General features: G+C 48.0%; 1 protein-coding gene across 1 annotated transcript in view; it reads right to left on the minus strand.

Annotated features, from left to right (window-relative positions):
• Positions 1-388: 388 nt before the first annotated feature.
• Positions 389-24,028, minus strand: part of LOC142576101 (peroxiredoxin-6-like) — a 34,530-nt gene continuing 10,890 nt past the window's right edge. The window contains exons 2-6 of the mRNA XM_075686050.1: positions 17,163-17,319; positions 15,540-15,683; positions 6,490-6,563; positions 1,658-1,730; positions 389-709 (exon numbers count right to left, since the gene is read on the minus strand). Of these exons, the coding sequence (XP_075542165.1) occupies positions 584-709; positions 1,658-1,730; positions 6,490-6,563; positions 15,540-15,683; positions 17,163-17,319 (574 nt within the window). The 3' untranslated portion in view covers positions 389-583. The remainder of the gene's footprint in view (positions 710-1,657; positions 1,731-6,489; positions 6,564-15,539; positions 15,684-17,162; positions 17,320-24,028) is intronic.

A 24,028-nucleotide genomic window follows, 5' to 3' on the forward strand; every position in this document is an offset into this window, starting at 1 on the left:
GTAAATACATTACAAATAATTCATTACGTGTCAAGGTAGCGGCAGGGATCCGTCGCTGTAGCAATATCGCTCTTTTTAGCGCGTCCTTCAAACGCTATGCTAAAATGGCCCTGTTCATTACGACGCGCTGACAGGCGGCTTTTGCAGCTGTAGTTCTCAAACGCCGGCGCGTTTGAGAACTACAGCTGCAACTAACGCAAGCCGTTAGTTCTCTGCGGCGCGTGCGGTACTGCACGCACAGACGTCACGCTCAGTCTTGTAGAAGGGCAAAAGCTAATATTTGTTCCCGACCGCATCGCCTTATGCAAAGGTAAGGCAGGACCACGCAATACGGTTTCCGCTGGCTAAGAGCAGCGGACCCTGGTTTTTCCGCAAGAATTGGTCCCAATTGTTCAAAAACGTTATTTATTGAACACGGCGTACTTAAAGTGTCTCTTCGTCGAAAGTGACGGAAGAAGACACGTTACAAACTGTCACTGGCCTGAGAACTCAGCGTACGGAAGCGAAGGGGTGTATATAAAAAAGAGAGAGAGATGACAGCAGAGGCAGGTGCTTCTTGCATGCGCAGCCGCTTCTTGCGTGTTCAGTCCATGGTGGTTCGGAGGTAGTTCTTTCCAGAAGGCACCTTGTACTGCTTGATGCCCGTCGGGAAGAGCTTGGGAATCTCCTCCTCAGTGACGCTGGGGAGCACCATGCAGGGGGTCCCTTTCTGCATTGCCAGCAATGCAAGCCGTGGCACAATGTATTATAGCCGGCGATTAGCACGAACAACGAAATAGAAAAAAAAAACAAGCTAGCAGTCATTTGACACTCGAAGACAATCAAGTAAAGGAGAATGCATGGAATAATGTTATTTAAAAAATAGAAGCTGAAATCCCGTTTACGGCACTTTGATATAGCTAATGTGACGATTCACACAATCAATATGGCTGCCGTGTGCACCAAATATGTCTTGGCTGTTGTGTAGGTGCTGATGAGACGGAAGCAAACTCAAGCGCGAAACACTTTGCAACTTCTAGATGAACTTCAAGCAATGACGATGAGTAATGATGATTACTAATCATGGTGGGAACATGCGCAGATCGTTAAAAAAATATAAACAGGCTTTCCCATATTTTCCAGCCTGTCTCTGCGGAAACCTCGGCATGCTTCGGGCAGAAAATTCAAGCACTACCCCGTATCCTGTCACTAGATTTGAGGCATCCGTCGATATAAAGTCGACCCTAATTATTAGGCAGAACACGCAGCCCCCCCCCAAAAAAAAAACAAGGAAACGAAATTAGGAAACAAAAGGAAAGAGAAAGGAAATAAAAAACGAAACCTGCGTACCGGGATTTCGCAAGGAGAAAGAGAGAGAAAAGTCATTAGAAAAAGGCAGGGAGATTTCCAGCACGTATTAAACCGTGGATATATGGATGCGTATCGGAACTTCATAAGGAACGCTGGTATTATTAAAGACTTCGCATATGCATGTACTGTGTCCTACGATTTTGCTTCTTCAGAGTGTTGGTTTACCAATACCGATGAGTGATGCGATGCCAAAAGACGTTGAGCTGACGGTACAATTTAACTGAATCAATGTTACTGATGTAGTATAAGTGGAGACCCGACCAAAGTCTCATCCTGCATTGACATGAACAAGGCTCCCGTCACTCACCTTCCAACCAGCTGGAGTTGCCACCTTCCTGGTTTCAGTCACCAAAAGAGAATCAGTGGCCCGCAGGACTTCGCTGGAAGGGGGAAAATGATCAAAACATAAGGGCTGCGCAAGGGATCCATTATTCGCGAGATCAGTCATTTGATGCTTTAATTACAATTGTCCTTTATCGATTACTCCGTTGATATTTCACCCAAACTGCAGAAGGCGTGACTTTAGTTCGCTAGGCTTGTGTGGACAGCTTTCTTTTTCAGCTTTACATTTTTCTCACGTTTTATGGTATTGCCGCTCGCTGAAGCTTTCTCAAGAATGTTATTACAACCGCTGCAAGCTTGCAGCGATAGCTTTGAAAGGACTTAAGTAGCGTTAACTTTCGTGTCTACTTTAACAGTAGTACGGTCAGCTATCTACAGTAGAAAAACCTGTTCATCGCAAAAATTTGTAGATTTAAAGATTGCGAATGTAAGACTTGGTGGTTACTTCTTAGTTCGTCAATTAAAGAATTACTTCCATATAAAAAGGGTGACTCCCAATACAGCGTATTCGCTGGTCGAAGGTGGACGCATTCCGACACATCATTCAGGTAACTCAAACAAAGGAATAAAATACAGTACCCGAAAGTTCAGCGTATAAAAGCGGGCCCCAAGTTCACGATTCCCGAAGCCTTGCTGCGTAAGTAAAATCACTTTACAACGCAGATGAAATATTTGCAATGTAAATTTTTATTGTTGTTTGGCGTGAGTTCATGATCACTGTTATATAAGTGTAGTGTAAAAGATGTTGCTTGATAGCGGCGTACTATGCATGCTTGAATACACTCCGTGTGGGTTATTTTGCTTTAGCATCCATACAATACAATACGTTTATTTAGCATCATAAAAATGTTGGGTGCGCCGGCAAAAAGCCATAGGCAACCTCGTCGTGATGCTGTCGACGTCGTTCCATTTTCATTCCAGCTTCTTAACCCTACTCTTGTCATTTTGTCGTCGTCACGTCTTTTATACCGACCGAGTAGCCCAAGTGGTCTGCAAGTCAGAACGAATTCAGAACGAGGCTCTACGCTTTGCATGCGCTTGTTATTAAAACTTCAGCCTTGCGCCGCTAAATAACAGTTTTAAGTATATGCGCCTTCAGAAATTAAAAAGAAAGAAAGAGAAACGAAAAACTTGCTAAAGTTCACATCGTTAGTGCAAAATTTGACACATTCGCTGAAAACGTTTTTTTAACTATTCTCTCAACTGAGAGTCCTCATACGTAAGGATTGTACCTGCTTTTAATTTTGATGTAAAAGCGTCAAATGGCCCCTCGAGCGAAAAAGCCGGCGAGGTCTGCAGCAGCGAAACGATTCTTTTCCTATTCACTGTGACGCTGGCTCGCGCTTGGTGGCTCGGGCCTCGACGGAGCATAGGCGCGAAAGGGGACACCTGCTGCTGCCGCGATAGCGCGCGAGTGGAGAGGGCACCGCCGCGACGCCCCGTCATCCTAGCTCTCAAAAGCCTGTGTCATCCGCGCGTTTCTTGGCCGCGAAAGCCCTCGCTTGCGTTCTAACTGCGACTCGGCAAACCCGCCGTGGTTGCTCAGTGGCTATGGTGTTGGGCTGCTGAGCACGAGGTCGCGGGATCGAATCCCGGCCACGGCGGCCGCATTTCGATGGGGGCGAAATGCGAAAACACCCGTGTGCTTAGATTTAGGTGCACGTTAAAGAACCCCAGGTGGTCAAAATTTCCGGAGTCCTCCACTACGGCGTGCCTCATAATCAGAAAGTGGTTCTGGCACGTAAAACCCCAAATATTATTATTATGCGACTCGGCAAGGCGAAATCAAAACGCGCCAAGCGTCGCAACGCGTTCACTTGCCTACGAGGAGTTCGTAACTCGAAAGACCGCTAAGCGGCGTTCAATTGGACGTTAATGCTTTCGCATTCACAACTCGTAAGAAGTGCTTAGGTGTCCTCAGAGCTTTTTTTTTGTTTCATTTCGTCTATGTCCTTCCTCAACTGCAGCTGTAACACCCATGTTAAATATGCAACGAGCTAGTGCATTCGGCGGGCTCTTATTTGTTTTACAGCAATGCTGTTTATGGCTAGGCTTCCGTGCATTTTTGTTCTGCGTCAACAAAAACTATCATCATCAGCAATGGCTCATACCCCTAAGCAAGCAAAATATGCACTGGCTTATCCCTCTCCTAATAACAGGCTATACATATACACATATACATACATAATATATATAATGTATGTTTCATATAGATATATTCGTCCACGCAAATGTATATATAAATAAATGTGTGGTTGTACCTTCGTTCAAAAGTCTGTGTCACCTTTGTGTCAAACACTGACATAAAATTTAGAGGACGCTTAAGCTTAGTTTTTAAAAGTGGAACGCGATAGCGTGCAAAGACCCCTTACTGCTTCTCATGCTTCCCGGCAACTGCAGCTTCTGTAACCGCACCGGGAAACGCTGGCTGCGAACGTTATGTACGAAGGCGAGCTCTCTGGTAGAAACGCGGCCTCTTGCATGGGTGGATCTCCTGGTATTGTTATATTTTAGTCTGAGAAATGCTGAAATAAAGGACATGCGCTGTTGGTGTTTTTTTTTTCATTACATTTGTTTGTTTGCTGCCGTTCTCAGAATTCCGAGCTATAACTTTGTAGAGAACGAAAGACAATGTATGAGCGACTTTGGTGGTAGAGAAGTGGTCGGGTATGCGTGGTTCGGAATTCGGTTCGAATTCTTGACGAGGCGACGACTGACGCTGGACGCCGACGCGGAACGTCGACGCCGGCTTTTCTGCGACGCTGGCTCCTTAACGCTGACGCGTTAAAATGATAGCGCCACACGGGCTCACATGCCTGGAATATAGCGTTGCCAAGTGCGCTCATAAACAACGAAGCACAGACTCCGACCTCAATTATGCTTAGCGAAGCTGCCGAGGCGAGCCGTGCAACCGACAATTATCAGCGCTTCAGTGGCTATGACCTTCCGCTATTAAGCGCGAAGTCTTGGGTTTTGGTACCACCAGGGGCGGTAGCATTTCGAAGACGGTGCAAGGCAAAAAGCGCTCGTGTACTGAGCAAGCGTGCACGATAATCCTAGGCGATCAAAAGGAAGCACTCCAGTACTGTTACTCGCAGAGGCCCTGTGTTATCTTGGGGAGTTTCCGAACCCCGTGCTTTACAACCGCATGTACCCCGATGCATACTCTCCACTGTACAAAGCGTGCGAGGCCCGCGCTGACCTCGATCATATTATCTGGCAATGCCCCAAAGCGTCGCCCACCAACACCTCCCACACTAACACACGCATAACTACGGCCGAGCAGTGGGAGACATTGCTGCTCAGCTTGGACCTAGAGGAGCAGCTCTGGGCCGTCCGGATCGCCGAAGACGCCGCCAGAAAGCAAGGACTGGCCGCCGTCTGAGGAAGGGGGATTGGGGGTTAGTCTCCCGACCCCCGCCACCCCTGAACCCCATCAAGGACATAAAGTTTTATCTCTCTCTGAATCCAATCAATCGACGTAGGCCGGAATCTTTGCGGACAGCGTAGGGATTGCGCTTTTATAAAATGCGCAGAACTTGCTTCAGACAGCCCCATACGTCAGACAACGTCCAAACGCCTTCTACGCATAAAATTTGGGCCCTCGAATGCCTTTAATTACGATTTTCTTGCATATTTTGATAATTTGATGTTCGCGATAGCCAGATGCACATAATAAGCATAGTAATAAGTATGATTACGGCACTCCACTACCGCCCATCAGTTCCGTTGGTTTCACATGCTTGCATTTTTATGTTTCAAGGATAAAGCGCTTTCTCACTCAGTTGGACGCGGTTTTACATCCTCAAATTAGAATCCAATTTAAGTCAGAAAGTCCAATACCAGCCGGCCCGGCATGAGCCCCCATTCCCCAAAATACCAATTAAGATATAAAATATTTCACTTTCACGTTGAAACCGAATTATTACTGAATGTAATGAAACGAAACTATTGGCGACATAGGGCTGTACAGCTCTACGCCGCAAGCTGTCACATGGTTCATGTACCCACATCGAAGGCGCGACTGAATGGTGAACTTTAGTAGAAACAGGTTGCGCCGGAAGCATTCTTTTCTGCTAATAACATTGAAATAGCACAAGGAAAAAAAATTCCATGTAGCGTTTCCATCATACAACTACATCGACGACGAAGATGTCGCCGCGGGTGTAAACAGCTTTTGCTAGCGCCTCAAACATTTAACCTACATTCACCTCCTTCGCGCGTTTCTTATCTAATCGTCCTTGTGAGTGTGTGTGCCACATTCATAGAGGTCAACATCATTATTTCGGGTTATAAGTGCGACCGGTAAGGGCGTCGACGTCCCTGGGACTTCACGACTCCTGCGTAGACAACGCCCTGCCATCGAGTCGAAGCCGACGACTACGACAACCATGCTACAGACGGCGTATAAAGCTGCCTGTTTCTGATATAGTCAATATTCTGAACCCCCATATTACGCGTAATCGTTGCTTGAAACAAGGTTCGACATATTTCGTCTGACGCTTATGGTGAATGAACGGTAGGGATGACGTTGCCTCGGAAGTAGAACAAAATTAAGCACGACATGCTTACACCTTGTGTAGGATGCTAAATGAACTAATATATAAATTTTAATACTGTTCAACGTGCGTAGCACATACTGCGTCAGTTCTTATTGCACGTGAGTGCACCTAAGGTTTCCTCACGGTGCACGCATGCAAACAGTATTCACAGCCCTGAGATAGCGGGCGCGAAATAACCATTTCAGTCACGATTATGTTATTTTACTTTAGCAAAATAAGAAATTTCCCAGCTTACTCAAAGTTCCTTCCCGTTGTAGCTGGGTACAGCATTGAGAGCTTCATCTTCTTGTCAGGGCCAATGACGAATACCTGCACATGTGAAAAACAAAGAACAAACGAAACGATTCCCGTGTTATACGCAATGACCTGAGAAGTTCTGACGCAGCTATACTATGCTACAATACAAACACTAATCACAGTGCGGTGTGGGTGCCAAGAGGTACAAATTTCGGAATGCATACGATAAAAAAGAAGGTCAGAGGGTCCCCAAGTCTAAGTCCACAGATCCTGCTTAGAAACTAAACAGAACAGTTACTGGCCACACGAAATCTCCATACTAACCAAGAGATAGGACATTTTCTCGATTGGATCCAGCACTGCTTTTATGCAGCCAGCCAAGTCTTTCCAACAAAAATATACTGCAATCACTGGCACTAAATTGTAACAGCGCGATGTCGGTAGTCGTGAGCGGCAGGTAAATAATTAGGCAAGGAATGTGAAGCCAACAAATTAATTGCACTTGACTCGTAAAGCGGAGAATGGCTTAGATGCTTAGACGCTGCGCCAGTGGCGTCATTATAGGAGGAAGGGTATGGCGGCACGGCCGTGGTTGCAGCCCGCTGAGGGGCGGTTGTGCTGCGGTCGTCAACAGATCCTTTTTCTTCGCCGCGACTCGTAGCCGGATACGGTAAACGCCTACGCCCGGGGCCCGGTTCCACGAAGACAATGGGCTGAAGCAGAAGTGCTGACGGAAACGCATGCTTGTTGCAAGCTTTCAAGGACTTGCATTCGTGGCGCGAGACGTAATGGACGCCACCAGCGTCATACACGAGACGCGGCGCGCACGCGTGGCTTAGCGTAGCTGTTCTTCACTGCATTTAGTCGATTCCAAGCAGATACCTTTAAAATAAAAAAAGCGGGATACAAGAGTCGTGGGTCGGCTTAGATTCGAGGGTTTGCCCCGTGTGGCCGTCTGGTCGCATCAAGCGCGCGCGCCGCTGAGGAAAGAGGCAAGTTGGATTGCGACTGCATGGGAGTATACATCCCGGCTGGCGTCATCACGCGCTCGCCACGGAAGTCTGCATTTCCAACGCTCCGGACGGTACAGAAGGCAACGCATTGTGGGAGGAGACCGACATGAAATCCAGTGGTCTCAACGCGGAGGGCCATGACAAGTGACCGGTTGCATGCAGTAACCTGCAAAAGATTAACTGCTAGCGTCGCGTGCACGGTACTCAAAATAAACTTCGATTCAGGCTTCAAGAGGTTAGTGCTTTTTTTTTTTCGTTGGCTTGCATAGGAGGATATTTTTATTTTCTTTCTAGCTTTTCGATGTTAGGTTGTCTACTCGGATGTAAGCCAACTCTTATTCTGACTAAATATGGTATGTGATCGTTATAAAAACACTCCGCCTGGGATGCTTATGATAAACAAAATGATCAGGCGGGGGGGGGGGGGGGGGGCAAAGAGATTCCAAAATCCAAACCCAACACTTGCTTCTTTTCGAAAGTGCGAGACGCGCGAGGCTGACCGTCAACTGTATCGCATTTTCCTATATCCTCACTCTGTCCTAAAACACTGCCCACACATCCTCAACGTTGTTTTTCCATGTGTAGAGACAGCGTGAAGGCCAGAAAGCTCGTCGAACACTGTTTGTTACCAAAACTCCAGAAAATAACTACTACATTCCCACCCGTATGAATGGGAGGCCATTTAACGTATGTTAATCTATAAAAGAAAATTTTCCCCTAATTAGCGACGTCTGCGTGATAATTTATCAGTCCTCTCATACAAGGAGTGCAATAAATCCTGGAAATTATGGAACAGGCATTGAATCACAGACTCCTAATTAGTTAACGCCTACCGATATACACAAAGCAAGGTGTTTATGCAGCCGTGCTAATCAGTGCTGCGTTTAATGTGCAGGAAGCGCTAAATTCAGCAATAAAGTCGCAAACCAAACAGCAAATTGAACTGTTTGCGGCGCATAAACGAATATATAAGCCGAATTATAAGCGACGATAGGAGCGTTGCCCTTTTAAATTATTTCACATTCACTCTACAAATGTGGGTTCAGAAATAGGAGGGACTGGCAAGATAACGAAAAGTGGGAAGGGGCGGGGGAGGGATGACACGCCAAGCAACCACCCCAGGTGGCGGGAAGCCGAGTGACGCCGCCAATAGCGCTAGGAAACAGAAAAGAAAAAGGGTAGCCTCATAAAGCTTGATGTTACATTCGCAGAACCTTAGGGTTAGCCCAAATTCGTACCTTTACAAGCAGCTAGCACGCGCGAGTTCAGCGGAAGCGTTTCGGCCACCGCACATGTTGCATCCCGCAGCAGAGAAGGCTGAGGTTGTATACAAGATAAATGGACGGATGGAAAACCATTATTGAAGTTGATGGCACGCTGACCAGTGTTAGGAAAAATGCGTCGCAGAATAAAAAAAAACAGGTACAAACATCAATTTTGCCAGAAGCAGCGCTTCGCGGACGAAATCCCACCAAATTGCAGGACTCGATTGGCGTTGTGTCGCAGCTTGGATGAAGTCCGGTACAATTCAAGTATTCGGACGATGGCACATTAATAATGGTTGAGTGCCCGAGTGGCCTCCAGACCGGCGTAATCCCACACGAGAAGCTTCACAATAGAGCACCTGTTGCACGTCCAACATGTCATACGCTAACGATGTCCGAGTCCTGTTGCGCACCGCGGCGACTTGCTTCTGCTCTGGCGAGTACGACTTCCGTAAGGATTGCATCAGTTGTCGCCTAATGAATGAGATTTTGCGCTCCACGTGGTAGTAATTTGGGGATTAACTGGAACAGTTCAGTACAGGACTCGTCTGCCTTGCTCCTTGACCAAATGAATTACGTTTCTACGTGTTCGTGCTGACAGAGGGAGTTGAGTAAAGCGGTCGCCAATGTGTAGGCGGCACCTTCACCAATGAAGGTGACGCCCGCAAGCCGTGTGCCGGAGCATTCAGCCCACCAACACGTCCACTCCTTTTTCCAAGCGGATTGCGCAGCAGTTTTGGTAAAAGAGTGTGAAAAGAAGAACAGCAAAGATTGGAAGGTCAACCACACGAACGTCCTGTCTGGTACCTACGCTGGGAGTAAAGGAAACGGAAAATAGAGGAAAGAGGCAGAGAGTGAGCAGTGTATGCGCCCACACAGTAGCATGCACAGCGGGACTACAATGACTCATCGAGGTCGGCGCTTGTGAGCTAATGCAGCTTTTGAAGAAGAGCTTTTTGCGTCAGCTGTGGATGGGCTCAGGATCCAAAACTTTCCGTTTCAGAAAGTGTTCGAATACAGCCGGCGTAGTGCGTTCTGTGAAAAGGTGCATTTGCCCTCAGTACGAAGTCCAACGCATAACGGGTGTTCGACAGTTTCTTCAGACCCAGAAGTGTCGCGCGTTGGTGTGTCGGGACATTGCAAGACGGCAAGAATGAGCGTTCGTAAATGCCACACCAAGCTATAGGCGGTAAATCAACGTTGCGCCGCCGCAGCGGACGCTAGCTGGCTGTTGTAGCCCTAACAAAGGGTGAAGGGTACGTAGGCAGCAAAATGGATGATCAAGGGTCGCTCTTCGTATGTATTCAAAAAATGAGGTCGCAAAATGTGTAAATTTTACCGCTAAATGAAAATATCTCGATGTCACCACCTGCGCGCCAGCTTAAAAATCGAGGAGGCTATATGAGCGAAACGCTTGAAAGTGCGAAAAACGATGGACACTTTCGCCGGAAGGGCGAAGCACTGGACGCGATAGCAAGCTTTAGCGTTGCGCTGAAGTTCCTCGGACGGTGCTTTAAGAATACGTGTGGGCGACATGTTGGCGGCGACACAGCACACGAGACAACTGCTGCTGCGCAGCAGAAAGGGCGCCCTGGCAGCAACTCTCTGTAGGCGTCTGACAACGGTGGCACGATGAGGTGCGCCGCCAACGGCTCTGCAGGCGTCGCACCTCAATGGCGTAAGTGATGACAGAGAAGCAAAAGAGTCAGCGTTTATAGTTTATTGTAAGTCCGGCTCGGACCACAGTACGCACCACGGTGCAGTACGCAGACAGCCGAACAGCAGGAAGGATGGTGCTTGCGCGCCCAACGCTCATGCCAGCAGCGAAAGGCAGAACGCTGCCTTGGCTCCGCTGTAGAGCCGATTGAGCGTAGCGCGAGGGTGCGTCCACTTTGCTTCGTCGTTAATGCAGGCAACAACAGTGTGCGTCTCTCGCGTCTCTGGAAACCTTCTGATCTTCCACACGCACGAACTACGCTAGCTCTGGCACCATCGATACCAGGACAATCCGGCGGCGCGGGCGCCGCGGACGGCGCGAGCGCGCCTCGTGTGTCCATAAAATTTTCGATCCAATAACACATGCTACCCTCGGAATTACCTGCCAAATACCAATAAGCATGGTACATAGCCCTTTTTTTTTTAAATATTCGCCTGGGTTGCCACACGGCGTAATGTTGCAATGAAACTAAATTAAGCGTGCAGTTTTCGTTTGGATTTTTATAGCAGTCATATACTGCTGAATTTTTTTTTTTCATTACACGTACATAGCATTCCGAATTTAATCACTTAGGAGCGATATTTGAACTATTTCTTTCACTATTCTCTATCTACGATTCCTCAAAACGCGCGCACAAAAAGCCCTGACTGACGGCGGCACCACAAAATATGTGCAGCGTTGCCTTCACGAGGCGCATAGACAGCGAAGAGTTCAGCGTGGAACAGTGCTTAAGGCATGCGCTGTCGTCGACGAGCAACAGACGGGTGTGCCAGCAGTAACAATCAACGACGCTACGCGACACGTGTTGCAAGCTTCAGTAGCGCAGAGGCTGCTGCAAACCCGGCTTTCTATATGCAAGTCCTATGACACGCTATAATATACTGCTCGCCTCTCTCGATCCAACTGCTACACTGTCTGACAGTGTACACGGCGATGTAGCGCCTGCTTCAACAGGCCTTGCAAGTACGCAGCCGGACGGTCTCTCGGCTACGGCTTCTAATAACTTTCAGTCGCCAAGTACTAGCCTCCACGTTCCTCTCGGCCCATATCGCCAAAAGCCGACCTCCTATATCAGGACGGTGCACACTGCTTGCGCAAATGTGCTTCATGCGCTTATCGAAATCAAACAGGACGCTGTGCGAGTATCAAGGAAAAAGTCACAATGGCAGCGACCTGCGCTCCAACCGTGAAAGCAGCTGCATCCGTTAGACTTCTGGGCACTGCAACATTGTACGAATAAACAAATAAGTTTAATGATTTTGTATCTGTTCTCCGTATGCTTTGAGTGTCACGTATGCCACTTAACTATGAAGCTAAAATGTTATCCTAGTTTCGAAGAAAATTGACGTAACGTACGAACGTTAAACGCGGATACTATATCTTCAGTATCACCGGCGCATTGTTATTGTTCTTTATTTATTTAATTTTTTTTTTAATGTCGCCGAAGAGTTTTGGTGACATACACTGAAGCCATGTAGATACGAGTATATGACGCACCCGTGCAACGACAGCACCAGCTCGTAGCTATGAGACAAAATGCGCAAAGAAACGGTGCACTCGAAAACAGTTCGGCGCTAGCACGGCCATTATAAGCAGACGGCAAACGTGCGATGCGAGTAGGCAATCTAATAATGTGTCTAAAGAAACATCCTATGGCTTCTGCGACGCACAGCCGTTGCCGCTTTTTATTTTTTAATTATTTCGAAGAGAAATACTTTAAGCTGAAGAAAGCGCTGACAATATTCTACGCTTCATACTTTACTGTGATCAGCTCAGTGCCAGTGGATCAATAGTGTCGAACAGGAACGCTGTACAGTAATCAACCCTGTGGAACACATGCAGGCAGGAACGCAGGCGAGATAGAAACTCGCCGTTTTATTATGGCTTAGCGTAAGAAAATTTAGCAAGACGAGGCGTCTAAGCGTACTCGTACTTTCTTGAAAATAAGGAGTGCCATATTTAAAAATATGGTGCTCAAGATTTACCCGACAAAGCACAGCTGCGGTCTAAAAAAATTTCTAAAGTTGTGAAGCAGATCAACAAAGCCATCAGCGTGTAAGAAATATGTTCGAAATAAGCAAAAGTATTACATATACACAACAACTTTGCTTCCACAAATGAAACAGTATATGAACGACGCTCTCCGCCTCACATTTGTGGGCACTCAAGTTCCTGTCGATGCACATTTTCATCTCCACCTTCGTTTGAAATCGACATGTCGTATCAGAAAGTTCTGAAAGTTCTACTTTTCATTTGCAACGAACAGTAAACTTTAGCACTGCACTGTCGGGCCATATAGCAGCAGACGGCCCACGATGAGCGCCAGAGCCGTCGTGGGCGAGCAACAGAAGAAATTAAAAAAAAAAAGAAAAGCGACTTAAGCAAATCAAAGTGCCAGGGCGGAGCTGTTGTCGGCATGCTTCCGCAGTGCGTCGTCTACAACAGCCTTTTCTCCTCCACCTGTTCAACCAATCTGATGCATCAATAACCGACGGCGCCGACGCCAGGAGTCAGTTCTGGCTAGCCTTGCCATCAAAAGTTTCGCGTTCCCTAGCTCAGGACGTACTCGCAGCAGCCTGCACACCTTGAAAAGACAATGCACTGACGCCACCATTGCAGACAGTGGAGGACGCAGATAGACGCGTCTGTAGCGAATTCGATCGTTTTGCATATACAACAGCACTACGACCTCCGACAGACGCCTTTGGTGCGACACCGAACCGAGGCTGTCGCCCTGAGCGCTCATCTCAGCGGCACCTATACAGCAGCGAGCAGGGATCCAGTTTCCCGAGCTACTCGCAGAACACAATGGCCAGCCGCGCAACGCGATCACGCCCGTCAGCGCATTGTCACCGACCTGTGGGAGAACAACCCGCTTGTCTGGGACGTTGTTCAAGGTGAAAACTTCGGGTACGCAACCTCCTCACTTTCTGACCAGATAGACGAACCTCTGCCCGTACTTGTAATATACGTTACAAACCTACCAATATCTCCGTAATGAAGCACATTGACGCCGTTGTAAAAAGTGCGTTCAAGCTGTCAAAACCAATTTTCAAGTTTTATTCCTTTTTTTCTGTAAGCTCGTCGCAGTGAAAGCGAGCCTCTTAACAATTGACGAAACAAATATTGATATTATAATAATTTTCAGAGAGTGTTGTACCGCTGCACCAGAACAATCACGAAATAGGGTTTTTCAACGACACATCAATCTATAAGATCTTACCCATCGTAGTCATTAGTGGATTTTGGCGATGTGCTTTAAGAAACATTTATGCAGGGTCACGCAGGACATATGCACAGCTTAGCAAACACGCAAAGAAGCGATTGTGATTCACTAAAAGACAGCTGCAGTAATAAACAGTCGAACGCCTTCATAACGAAGCACATGAGAGCAGCTCCAAACATCTTCGTTATACAGGTTACTTCTTCGTGAAGATGGCGCACCGTACCACCCGCAATAGAGCAAGCAAAGCACGTTCGGCAGAAGAAAAAAAAATACACTTATTCAACACGACTATAACATATACTTAGTGAAAGAAGTCGGTAATTCCGCACACTTCGTCCGTCAGAATCGGCCAGTGCAGCTGCCGCTATGACATCCAGATTCACGGCACACTCTGCGGTGGAACGTGGAAACGACGCAAGGTACAGCTACCGACTATTGCCTTCCGTGTCAAAATTCTTGCTACATCTCCAAGCGCTCAATTACTGCTGCCTTTATCAACCTTCCACCTCTTTCCCGTCCTCAAAGACTTCGCACAACGTCGTCGGTCGTAAGTTCCACGCAGATCATCACTTTGTCGTCAACCGCGACGTATTCACCAACAGTCACACCCGACGCCGAGTTGCAAGAAGCGGCGTACAATGCGAGCCATTACTGGAGGTGCGCTGCAGGACTGCAACACTTACAGCCATCGGGCCGATCATGAAGTGCTTCGCTAGCACTTACAGGAGTCCACTGATGGCAGCGGCGGACCGCGGCGTCGCCACATTCGTTAGTTGTAAAGCAACAAAGGAGCCGTCGGGGTCGCCTAAATTGCATCGTTGTACACGCATATCCCTTGATGAAATGGATCCATCTCGTGAGTATAACGCTCCGCGAGGCCTCGGTGAGCAGGACCAAGCGTGCCTTCACTGCATCACTTCTAGGTGGCTTATTCTTCTCTTATTAGGTTCAGCGCTATATGCTCATTGGGCAATGTTCGTGAGGACTTGAAACACGTTTCTATGTGAGTCGAATCATTGCTAAAGGTGCTACCTCTGCACTTTTTACCGCGACTCAGGCATGAGTGTGCGTGAGATTCATGGCCCGAAGAGAAACAGTGCTTGCGCATTGCGAACAGAGAAAACGCTTCACCTTCAGTGCGTGTCTGCGTGTGTCTGTCTGCCTGTCTGTGTCTGTCTGCATGCGTGGTAGTCTTCATTGCGTAAACCGTATTGTTCACTCAACACGTGGAGTAGCATGCCAAGACGTCGTCAGGCAAACATCTCCAGCTTTCCGTAATCATGGTCCTATAAAAATACAGATATACTGGACGTCTGCCGCAGTGCTCGAGCAGAACTACCAAATTATTCCAACGTATAGGCTCTCGACTGCATCAAAATTTCTGCTCAACAGTTATCGCGCGTATTTATAATCGACAGCTCATTTTTATCATGAGCTATATTAACGTATAATAGACGGTTTAGTTTAGCAGTGCTCATGGTCTACTCCGCTCATATTTCAAGCACTGAGGCACCGTAGAGAGCCACGTGGATCTCACTTTTTTTTTTTTTATAAGCGCGTAATACTGAGCCTCCCAGCGACGTTCACGAGCGACGCGCTGTCAGCTTCGTTGAAAAACGACTAAAAACACTGGGTGGGCGCTCCGTCAGACTCTGCTTACTCGGCTCTGTAGGGTAACGAAGGAAGTGCTTTGCCAACAGCTACCAGCATGAACTATGTGCGCTCAGCTAAATGTCTCTGAAGTCATCCGATGAAAGCAACACGCCCCTTCGTCAAAAGACAGCCGGTGGCAACGATCAGATGGAAGAGTGCCAAGCTATCACTCACAGCACGGCAGGTGAGAGGCAGTCCTTCCTTGTCCTTCTCGACCGGATCCAGCATGCCCAGTTTGACGGCGATCTCGCGCTTCTCGTCAGCGATGATGGGGTACGGGAATGGCCCGTCGGGAAGCTCGCCATAGGCCTCGATGTCCTGCAAACATGAATGTGACAACGTGGAACGTTTTACAGTGCGTCATTCTGCCCTGGGAAACGCCATATAAGTTTCGTCAAATAACTCGGGGACTAAAAGCTAACTAAAGAAGGCTTAAAAGTAGGCAACATTCCCGCACAAGCCATGTATAGCCGGTAGCTCTCACGAAGAACAACGATGAGTCAGTAAAAAGAAAGAAAGAAAGCGCACGGCAGGTGGTCATACACGCGCACGATGAGGGTCGCAGCAGGCACTGGTGGGCTAGTTAGTCGGCCTTTATCATTTAAAAGGCAGCGCACTTGTTGAGACATCGACGAACACTAAATCACACAAAGACAGCAGTTGCCTTTGGCGACATTTTTGGGCTCAGCCCTCGCGCTTGGGTGATTTAGTGTCCGTCGATCTCTCAATACCTGCGCTTCCTTTGAAATGATGACGGAAACAGACCCGGCAAAACGAAGTCGCGAATGGCGCATCGGTGAAGCTACAGCAAAGAACAAGTGCAGCCGTGCGTCAGGCAGAGGACTATATACTCGTGAGCCGACGAGGCCCTCGAGCAGCGCGTGCGCGGTAGCCCAAGATTTGGCGGTACACAATTGCAGCGTTGCGAGCTTCCGCTATCTGAAAGTCTCAAAATGCTGGTTTTGACGACAAATCGTGAAATTAAAGTCGGGAACGCGTTTGTAAAATATGAAACTAAACAGCGTAGGCGTTATTCGCTGAAAGCGGTCCGGAATATTGTATCTGTCAACGAGCTGCGGTTTGTCCCTAATGAAGGCGCGAATAAACTGTTTTATGAGGTGTACAGAGACTGAAGAACTTTCGACATCACAAATGCTGGCTGCAACGTACCATTGTTTATCTTAAGCGAAAGGCCATCTAAAATGACATGCTGGCACCGTCAGAAAGACTGTGCCACTGTCACCTGTTGAAAAATTGAGCCAACATGGCCGCGCCAGCACATTTACGAGCGTCCAGTGACCTTTTGCTGCTGCCCTTCAGAACACACATCGCGGCCCCAGCCGAAAACTTTCATACACTTTTTCAAAGTGTCCTTAATACCGTAACGTCACCTCCCAGTCAGCATGGCTCACCGAGAAGTACTTGATGTTTGCACGGCAATAATTTCAGCTGGGCATCACCTTAAAGCAGAGATTCAAGTACGCACATGGTAAATAAAATGGTGCCGTCTACAGCAGCACGCTGAAGATTACGTAAAGCTAATAAGACGATAAACAAGTGGCCTTCCTTACACTACGGATTGATTACAACCAGGGACGGAAAGGCGCACTGCATAATGTGACGTGTCAAAACGCGCACCAGGCCCTCTAGGGGCGAGGAAATTCATCGTACTGTGGATTGAGGGGCCATAGGCACGAATCCATCCATTCGGCACTTCTTTCTCTGCGTGTACTGTAAGCTTCAGTGCTCAGGTAGCAACAGCCGTCTGTAACCTCATCCTACCAGTGGTGCGTATACCTTGATCCATCCGTGGTGGCTGTCGACGCTGTCGCAGGACAGGGCGATGATCTTGACGCCCTTCTGCTCGAAGACGTGCGCCAGCTGGGCGGCCCTGGCCAGCTCCGTGGTGCACACCGGCGTGTAGTCGGCCGGGTGCGAGAACAGGATGCCCCACCTGCGCAGGCCAGTGCAGAGTGCGCGCAAGGAACCGTTATAGGAATGGGCAGAACTTCAAACAGAAACTGCAGAATCAAAAAATCACGTTTACACAGCTGGAATTCTCCAAATTATATAGGCACCTTGCGCTCGGGATTTGCACAGTTCACCCACACCCACACACACACCGACACACACACCCACACACACACACACACACATACCCCCCCCCCCACACACACACACAGACACACACACACAGACACACACGCGCACGCGTTAGCTTCCAGCACATTAAACTTCGTGTTGCATTTTAGTGCCCGTTTAACAGGCGACCCATACTCAATCTTATGCGTCAGCCAAATTTGTGATACTTCGATACTGTGTGCTCACGGCCATATAAAAAAATAATTAAAAAGAATTTCTTACTTTTACTTGTCTCTTTAAACAATGACAATTGTACGCGCGTGAGTGCTTTTGGTCTTTAAAGGGATACAAAGCGACCTGCCAACGTGCCCCAGAATTTTCGGAGGCAGCGCCGTTCCCCGTCAGGGCCTTGCAGTAGACACGCCACAGACAAGACCTCCTGGCTGTGATCGCTGATCCCGACGACCATCTACACAAAGCGCTATGCCAAAAAGGCAAAAATCATTTTACCAAGCCCAGCGTAAGACACGCAATGACAGACAACATCGCCTTATACGACAGTTGCGACGGCAACCCCGACCACCCGCAATCACTTGCGCAAATGAAATGGAATGCATAAGCAGGCATTCGGGTAACTCCAAGTGTGCATCACCACAAGCGAGAATGCGAAGGGATACCGGGACAAGTAGTACATTACGGGACAAGTACTAGCCGAAGACTGACGTTGTTCGACGACTGGGTCCAGCGGTCGGGCACAGGCTAGCATCAAAGAGGCTTATTTCACCATACAGCTTCGCATGTTAAAATTCCATAGCGAGCCACGCTTAGCCCGGTTTCCCTTCTCTTACCCACTTCCGCAAACAGGCCTAGAGGCATCATTTAAATATATTATTTCTTTCTCTCTCAGCGTGGGACATCCTGGTCTGCACTAGGGCATGGAGTGGGAAAGTGCAGAGCTGTCTTGCTGCGGCCTTGGCGGTGACGCGGTTACATCATCCTTTCGACAGCGTCTGGCACAATGTTTAGTTTCGATATCACCACGCCGGCCTAATGGACGCCGCGCCACACACGCGTCCTTGATTGCATGAAAGCGCGTCAGGCGATATACCTTAACACGCAAGGCCGGCGAGCCAATTACCCGCAGTCGCACGCTGTTAGTATCTGCATTGTTTCTGCGGCACATTCCCTACCCCCGCAGTCCATTATATCACAGCCCGTTTCCGGGCAAAAAAGAACAAAGAGGGACTACATGACTTCGCTAGCAACGAACGCCTGCACATTGCTAGCGAGAGAGTGTGCAAGCGTGAACGCCCAAGTTCTCACGGTTTCACTCAATGCGTACCTCGAACGCTTCATTGTTCCCGCCTCAGCCTTCTTTCTCCCTGACAGACAGACAGGCAGATACTCTGTTTACACGACATAATTGCGACACACGAGTGGGCAGACGGGAGCGCATACTGGGGACAACACGGGGTGATCATGTTAAGGTTTACGGAATTTTTAAATATGGCCTGTTGTAGATAACCTATTTCTAGTCCTTGAGCTGGATTATACAGAGAGGCGGGCATTACTTCGGCGAGAAATCGAAGCACGTATTCAACTAGTTAGAAAGGAATTACTAATTAATTAATTTTTTACGGCACAAATGGCAATTCAGGAGTTAGCCGGTGAGTTTGCAAGCCGTATCCGCTGGGAATCAGTTTCTAGAATGGACACCATTTCGGAGATATACGGCATCAAACTCGCCGTAAGAAATGCAGGGTTGTTGCACTTACTTTCGAAACACAATTTTATGCATCGAAAAAAAGAAAAGGTAACTGGAAAGCCCATGTATTTCGTGCCACACTATGGGAAATATGTCAAAGCTGGTGTCATCCTGGAAATTCACTTGAAGCGGATACGTCTTGGAAACTCGCCACCTACAATTCGTAAATTGCAATAATGGCCGTAAATAATTAAATAGTGATATTGAGTTTATTAGCTCAAAATATGTTTCGATTTCTCGTGCTAGTAATGTCCGCGTCTATGAGTAATCCAACGTAAGGACAAGAATTATGTAAAACAAGTGATTAAAACAAATCCACAAAACTTAAAAATGACCATCCCGTATATATGAGAAGAGAGAATACTTAGCAGAACGCTCTTCAATATTAGTCAGCGGGTAGCTGTGAAGACGCCGCGAACGCAAGTAAGGAGCAAATTAAAACGCGACACATTTAACATTTCCCCGCACTCAGCGTTTCAGAATAAGAAAATACATTTATTACGTTGAGGACATGGTAATACTCGGGCAAGAGGAAATTATCACCTACACTATGCTAATTATCAATAATAATAATAATAATAATAATAATAATAATAATAATAATAATAATAATAATAATAATAATAATAATAATAATATGGTGAATCACACAGTGCCCATACAGTGAATCAGGGAGGAGTGAGTTGGTACAGAGAATGCTGATTGAACCGCAAGGTACAGGAGCTATTTTTCAGTGCTTTGCAAGCCGCTGTACAAATGGAATTGACCGCTTATATGTATAAAGTCACGCAAAATTGTTGCACATGGAAGTGGCGAACAAGATTACATTTTCTCGCAATCTCACTGCGTTGGAAGCACAAGGTATACGTATTACACGGTACACATTCAAATCCCTTGATGATCGCGCTGGCCGAGACAAAATAGACTTTCTTTGCATACCTCGTCCTTTGAAAACTTCTGCCCACAGGGGCACAATCGTTTTCGTAGCACGGAAGTTCCTAAACCGTTAAATCTTTGTGCGACTTGGCAACTCAGCTTAGAACGTTGAGAGCAATGTGTGGGTTTTACGAGTGAATATCCGCTGCATTCTGCACTTAGAAGGCGGCTGTGTTAACTGAACAAGAAAAAAAAAAAAGAGGAAACAAAAATACGTTTTTTCATGGGACACGGCGCTCTGACAGCTCTTGCGTTGAGTCTACAGACATTGTAAAGCGCGAAGTCGCTTATCAAGATGCGAAGGTTATGACGGCTGAGGTCAGTCGCTTGGCTGTCTGCCAGAGATAGTTAGGCCGGTCGTCGTCCTTTTTCTAGTCCGTCTGGACGACTGTTAACGCGTAGTCGTCCTTGGTTACAAAGAGGACAAGTGACATATCCCCCGGCACAGCAGAGGCCTGTCGGGCGAGTAAAGAAGACGGTCTGGTGTTGCAAGATTTTAGTCGCGGGACATGCAAGACGGAAATTTTAATTGAGTCACAATATCGGCTCCGTTGCTGTTTATTCGGCTCAGTGATTACGCACGGGCCAACACAGTGGATCAACGACTTTCGCGCATCAACCATGGCTCCGATGCTTCTCCACAGCCCCACAAGACCACCTCGCCGCAGGGTGGATAGTATAGATGACGCGTCAAGGCTTTGTCATTCTGGGTATAACGCTACTACGGAAGACACGGTCGCCAGGCGACGAAGTACATTTCTGCAACACCAGAGCTGGCACTATGGCACAGTGGTTCACGACTGAAAAATATGCCGCCAAATAAAACAACTGCCAAAATTTCGGGGCTGCCAAATGTATACAGATTAAGCCATTTCCACTCAGTTTTCAGAAACGTTAATTGAGCTCTGAATGCGACAAAAGGCGACTGGCCTAGGAGATACCGCAGCCGCGTCCTCGTTACCGCTGGGCGAGCACAGCGCTTGAGCCATGTACAGGCATCCTTTCGATCTTCGATGTGGGCGGACGAGTCAACACGCCCTGTTTTGAAGAGCGCAAGAAATGCTCCACCTTGTGCAGCGCAACGTGAACACGAGATGTCTCGAACGAGCTAACGCATTTCATGCCAGCTCTAACATCTATTCATAGGCCAACCTATGAGGAAATGCAAGGCGGAACTGGCATGCCCAACGCTGGCACGCCTCGCGCTCTTACAGCGAAACAGCAGAAACGTGTCCGTGCGTGCCGGCGTCTGTTTTCTAAAAGGCGAGTTAAAATGTCACATCCGCACAGACGATCTGCTTTCCTTGCCACTTTGTTTTTCTTTCTTTTAAGTTTATGGGGCTCTCTCCGTTTAGGGAAGAATTTTGGTACAGAACAACGAAATTCGACAATAAGGCTGTGGCGCAGGCAGACTTACTCGTCACAACGCAACAAAAGTACCAGCGCCTCTTCGTCGAGGGTTCGAGGACACCTTCATTGAAACCATCCGCGGTGGCTCTGTGGCTACGGCGCTGTGCTGCTGAGCACGAGGTCGCCGGTTCAATTGGCTTCATTGAAGCTCCTGCCATCCAGGATCGACGTCATGAGTGCGCGAGTTTCCGGCTCTTTGCCCCTACACACAAGGACGAGTGGTCAGTGGTAGGCGTTTTGTGTTAGGAACCTATGTCGGGGGTCTGCTCCGTGCATTCTATAATATACAGTATGGACAGACAGATGCCACAAAACGTGACAGCACATTTGCACGCGACACCGTGTACAACTGCGCTGATGCTTGTATTCCGCGGCGAGAGGTAGGACGGCAGAAAAAAAATAGAACACAAAAAAAGTGACGTAGAGGGAGGGTGGGGGGGGGGGGGGAAGGGCACGTGATGCTTGTGGGGGCTTGCGTCCAATGTTAGAGAGGGAGAGGGGAGGATGTCGTGCAAAAGGATAGAAAGTTGGGCGAGTTGGTACGGCAACATGATTTTGAATTGTAGCGCGAAGTGACACAGCGCGGCCGTCAATAAACGCCCCACCAGCACAGCAGCCAGCGACGTAAAAAGGCGCATCAAAGCGCCTGACACGCCCCGCGTACCTCCTAATTGACGTAGCCTTGTCTGCCGCGCAGTCGCCGACAAATTTACGTCGCTCGCTCACCCGCTACGAGTTGCATACAGACGCTGCCGGAAGCCAGATTCGCCGCCAGCTCCGTACAGAGCCTGTCGTTGAAATGGGAAAACACGTTAACAGCCGCTAAGGGAGACAAAACACGGAATGCGCAGGGCGGGCGCGGGCACTGGTGAATGCGTCGACGCGCAGTCGCTGGCGCTCCGCGAATCCTTACGATGATGTGATGCAAGGCTTGCATGTGCCTCGTCTGCCGATGGCAGCGAAACGGGAAATAGAAGCACGGGGTGTTCGGTCAGCTTCAGGAGAACGGGGAATCGCCGGTCAGTTCCGTATGTGTGCGTCATTAGAAATTTTAGGCAAACTAACTTCACAGGCGCTTATGTTCTCAGTGGGTCTCCCTTTCTGTCCTTGTCTTTCGCGATACTTCACTGCTCAAGATGCCCCCAAACCAAACTAACCCAAGCTTCCAGCCTGGTCTTTTCATTGCTTCAGTGTGTTTTTTTTTTCGTTTTTACAGAAGGGGAGGTATACATTGCGAGTAAGTCAATCGTCATAATTCTTATGCGCAGTTTCCCCACTATGTGGTTCAGACTCCTCTTTCACAAACATTAAGTGTGCAAGAGCTGCATAGCGTTGCTGAGGAGACCGCACCTGGCACACACGTCAAAGAAATTCAACACTCAAAAGAGCCATCTAGACCCTGATAAAGTAGTCTCAAAATTCTATATTCGTAATTTTGCGGTAATAAAATGATTATACTAAAGCATAAATGAAAATGAAATTTCCATTTTTTTTTCATTTCCCCCCGAAACCGCAGCGTTGGCACGTATCTGTGAGGTCACAGATTTTAATGTATTGTTTTTTTTTTCGCGTTTAAGCGCTTGTAGCCCAGTGAAAGTTCTTGATACATGCTATGCTCATTCTGTGGCTTCTTTTTTAAGAATACGATGAAGCATCTTTACCGATAAACAGTTAACTAGTCCTGAATAGACGCCATCAAAATAGATAACATGATGGCGAGATGATGCGGGAATTTCAAGGCGGCGTCGCAACCGGTCCTTGGTTTTCACGTCTTCTCTGGCTTATATTAAGCTTTTTCTCCCAGTAAAATTGGCTTCCTCGGTACTGCAGAGGGGCAATTTACAAATACAAGCTGAAGCATGTTCTTTTTTTTTTCAGTGCCGCTTTTAAATATTCAAGTCCACTCGTAACCTCCCCCACCACATGAGCTCCCCCATTGGCGTTATACAACTGGCACGTTTGGCTACATTCGGCCGGCCTTCACGTCTTACAGGAGTGGGCCAACACTAGGCACACATCTCCATTACACGCAACAACAAGCACTACTTTGCGACCAACACAACCCCACTGAAAATGAATCGCTCCATTTCTACATGGAATACGTACACGTCTGCGAGTGCAAACGTGTTCACTTATTCCAGCGCCCTTGCTTCGAGAAAGAACGAGGCTGTACGATTTGCACATGTTTGAACAGGAACGTACGCACAGGCGTTGTTCGGTTGCATTGCACAACCGTACATAATGCCTCACCCCCCCCCCCAAAAAAAAAAAAGTAGCTGGGGTTCAACGTGCCTTGAACCTAGTCATACGAGCAGGGGCGTAGCTAGGTCGTCTGGCACCCGGGGCCCTTAGCTCTTCTGTCACCTGCCCCCCCCCCCCCCCCCCGGGGTGTGTTCGAGGAAGGCGAGGATATCGACAATTTTCGGGTGTCTGTCTTCAGACGTATATAACACCCCCCCCCCCCTTACTG

The sequence above is a fragment of the Dermacentor variabilis genome, chromosome 1 (assembly GCF_050947875.1).
Source record: "Dermacentor variabilis isolate Ectoservices chromosome 1, ASM5094787v1, whole genome shotgun sequence".
In the NCBI taxonomy this organism is placed as follows: domain Eukaryota; kingdom Metazoa; phylum Arthropoda; class Arachnida; order Ixodida; family Ixodidae; genus Dermacentor; species Dermacentor variabilis.